Source organism: Helianthus annuus, chromosome 14 (assembly GCF_002127325.2).
Source record: "Helianthus annuus cultivar XRQ/B chromosome 14, HanXRQr2.0-SUNRISE, whole genome shotgun sequence".
NCBI lineage: Eukaryota > Viridiplantae > Streptophyta > Magnoliopsida > Asterales > Asteraceae > Helianthus > Helianthus annuus.
This window is the reverse complement of record NC_035446.2, coordinates 76,617,784-76,619,966: the sequence shown is the minus strand read 5'-3', so window position 1 is coordinate 76,619,966 and position 2,183 is coordinate 76,617,784. Positions and strand designations below refer to the sequence as shown.

The 2,183-nt window shown below is 44.3% G+C and overlaps 1 protein-coding gene across 1 annotated transcript; it reads left to right on the top strand.

Moving 5' to 3' along the window:
• Window positions 1–896: 896 nt before the first annotated feature.
• LOC110906764 lies at window positions 897–1,691 on the top strand. Its single transcript, XM_022151842.1, has one exon. It carries the CDS (start codon window positions 897–899, stop codon window positions 1,689–1,691), a length of 795 nt encoding a protein of 264 aa, XP_022007534.1.
• Window positions 1,692–2,183: the final 492 nt, after the last annotated feature.

Genomic DNA, 2,183 nt, shown 5'->3' with positions numbered 1-2,183 from the left:
CCTCTGATTCCGCTTGAACATGCTCAAGCGGAATCATCACTTCAAGCGGAATCTCCCCTATACACTCAAGCGGAATCAAATCTAATGATTTCGCTTGAAATGAACAGAAACCATTTCGAGCGAAATCAGCTTAAATCACCCTAAACTTTCCTATATTCTCGTACAACGTGCCCTGATCTAACCTATCTAGTACAAGACTCGATACAAGACGAAGTCGACAGATGCATGCACTAACAGAACCCCTATCTCCTGGTATGTCAGATCCCAAGGAGCGATAAATGCTGTATATGCTCAACTCTTTGCACAAACTGCTCCTCCCACTCAATCATGAAGACCTGTATCTCGTACCTGAGCACCATCAGTGCCTCGTGGTTCTCATCATGATGCACCATCACGAGTTCAGGAAGAAGAAACAGAAGTTTATTCTAGATCTCCAGCGAGATATGAGCACACTCACTCCGAAAATCGACGGAGAGAGTATCACGATGAATCTCATTCTCACCGAAGGTAGTCAGTCTACTCCAAGTTGGGCACACGACGGGACACCCACACCAATGAGTACGACAGAACATACCACGAAGGGGATTGTACAAGCGTGTTTAATCTGTTGCAACCGAACTACAAAAGTTGTAAACCTCGCGCGGCTTACAATCCTGAAGCTGGACACGATTATAATCTGATCTGCCGCCCGGCGGAGGCAGCAGAAAATTCCAAGTTCATCAGCGAAATTACTTTGGCTCCCCTGGAAAAAGCAAAACTCCCATCCAATGTTGGCAAGTTTAATGGTATGACAGACCCAGATGACCACTTACGGGTCTTCACTAGTGCAGGTTTGGTAGGGGGATGGACCCTACCAATGTGGTGTCATCTATTTACTCAGACTCTCACAGGTGCCGATGCCTGTTGGGAAAATAACATCATGGGTAGACCTGCGGGAAAAATTTTTAGTGCACTTCACCCAACAGAGGAGGTCTATCCGCGATACCGCAGATGTCATTAATATTTGGCGACGTGACAACGAGAGCTTAGAAGATTTCATTACGCGTTACAACAAAGAAGTGCTCCAGATAGGAGACGTTCATGAGCACCTGATCAGAGCACAGTTTAAGTATGTCGTCCGATGTGATGACATGATCAAGGTCTTGTCCAGAACGGATGGGTTACCAAAAAGCTGGGAGAAGCTGATGGCGGCAGCTAAGGTGTACGCCCAGACTGAGAAAAACCTCAGCACCAATAGACCACCACCACTGCACAGTCGCCCAACAGACCTAGGCCCTAGTAGCGGGAAAAAGTTTAAAAAGAATTGGCGTGACTCGAGTTCTGGAAATTATTCGTCTGAAGACGCGCGAGCTACCATAAACAAGCTCGCTGCACAAAGAGAGACAAAACAAGAAAACAGAGAGAGGCAATGGACTCCTCTGACCAAAACACCAGCAGAGGTGCTGAGCACGGAAGACTACCAGTTCAAGGCACCTCCACCAATGAAGAATAAGTACGGCCAAGACCCAAATCAATATTGTGACTATCACAAAGACAACGGTCACACTACCAACAACTGTATCTCCCTCTGCACTGAAATCGAGAAAACGCTCAAGAGTGGTGAGCTCACTCACCTGTTGCAGAATGTGCGGAAAGAGATAAAACAAATTACTCGCGGCGAGGAGGGCCCGAGTAGAAAGGCGAAGAACTAAGCAGCATTCTATAGTCCCCTTGCAGGTTGGTCAAGCTCTGTAGGTTATCAATTCATGGCAAGGACTATAGTATAAGTTAAGTTTCATGTAATTATCCTAAAATAGACTTTGTACGGCCTCTGCGCCCTATCCATGAATCAAAACAAAGTTCAATCTAATGTTACAAAGAGGTTTGCAATGAAAATGTTGAGTTTTCCTGCGACCTCAAAATTGGGGCTTCTGTGACATCCGGCTATTTTGAGTTTGCACCGTACTAGTGTGGCACGTGTCAGCAATGAATAAAGGCATTATTTTATTAAATTTGATGTTAAACTATGGTTTTGATGTTTTGGCAAGTCTAAACTTTGTTAAACATTATGTTGGTGAAAATAAGATATACGTTTATCGCGTAACGAACAAAATGCGAAACAAATGTCGGTGTCCGCCCGATTAATGTTAAAATCCTAAAAAATATTCTATTATGACTAAAATGTTATTTTTAATCATATGCGT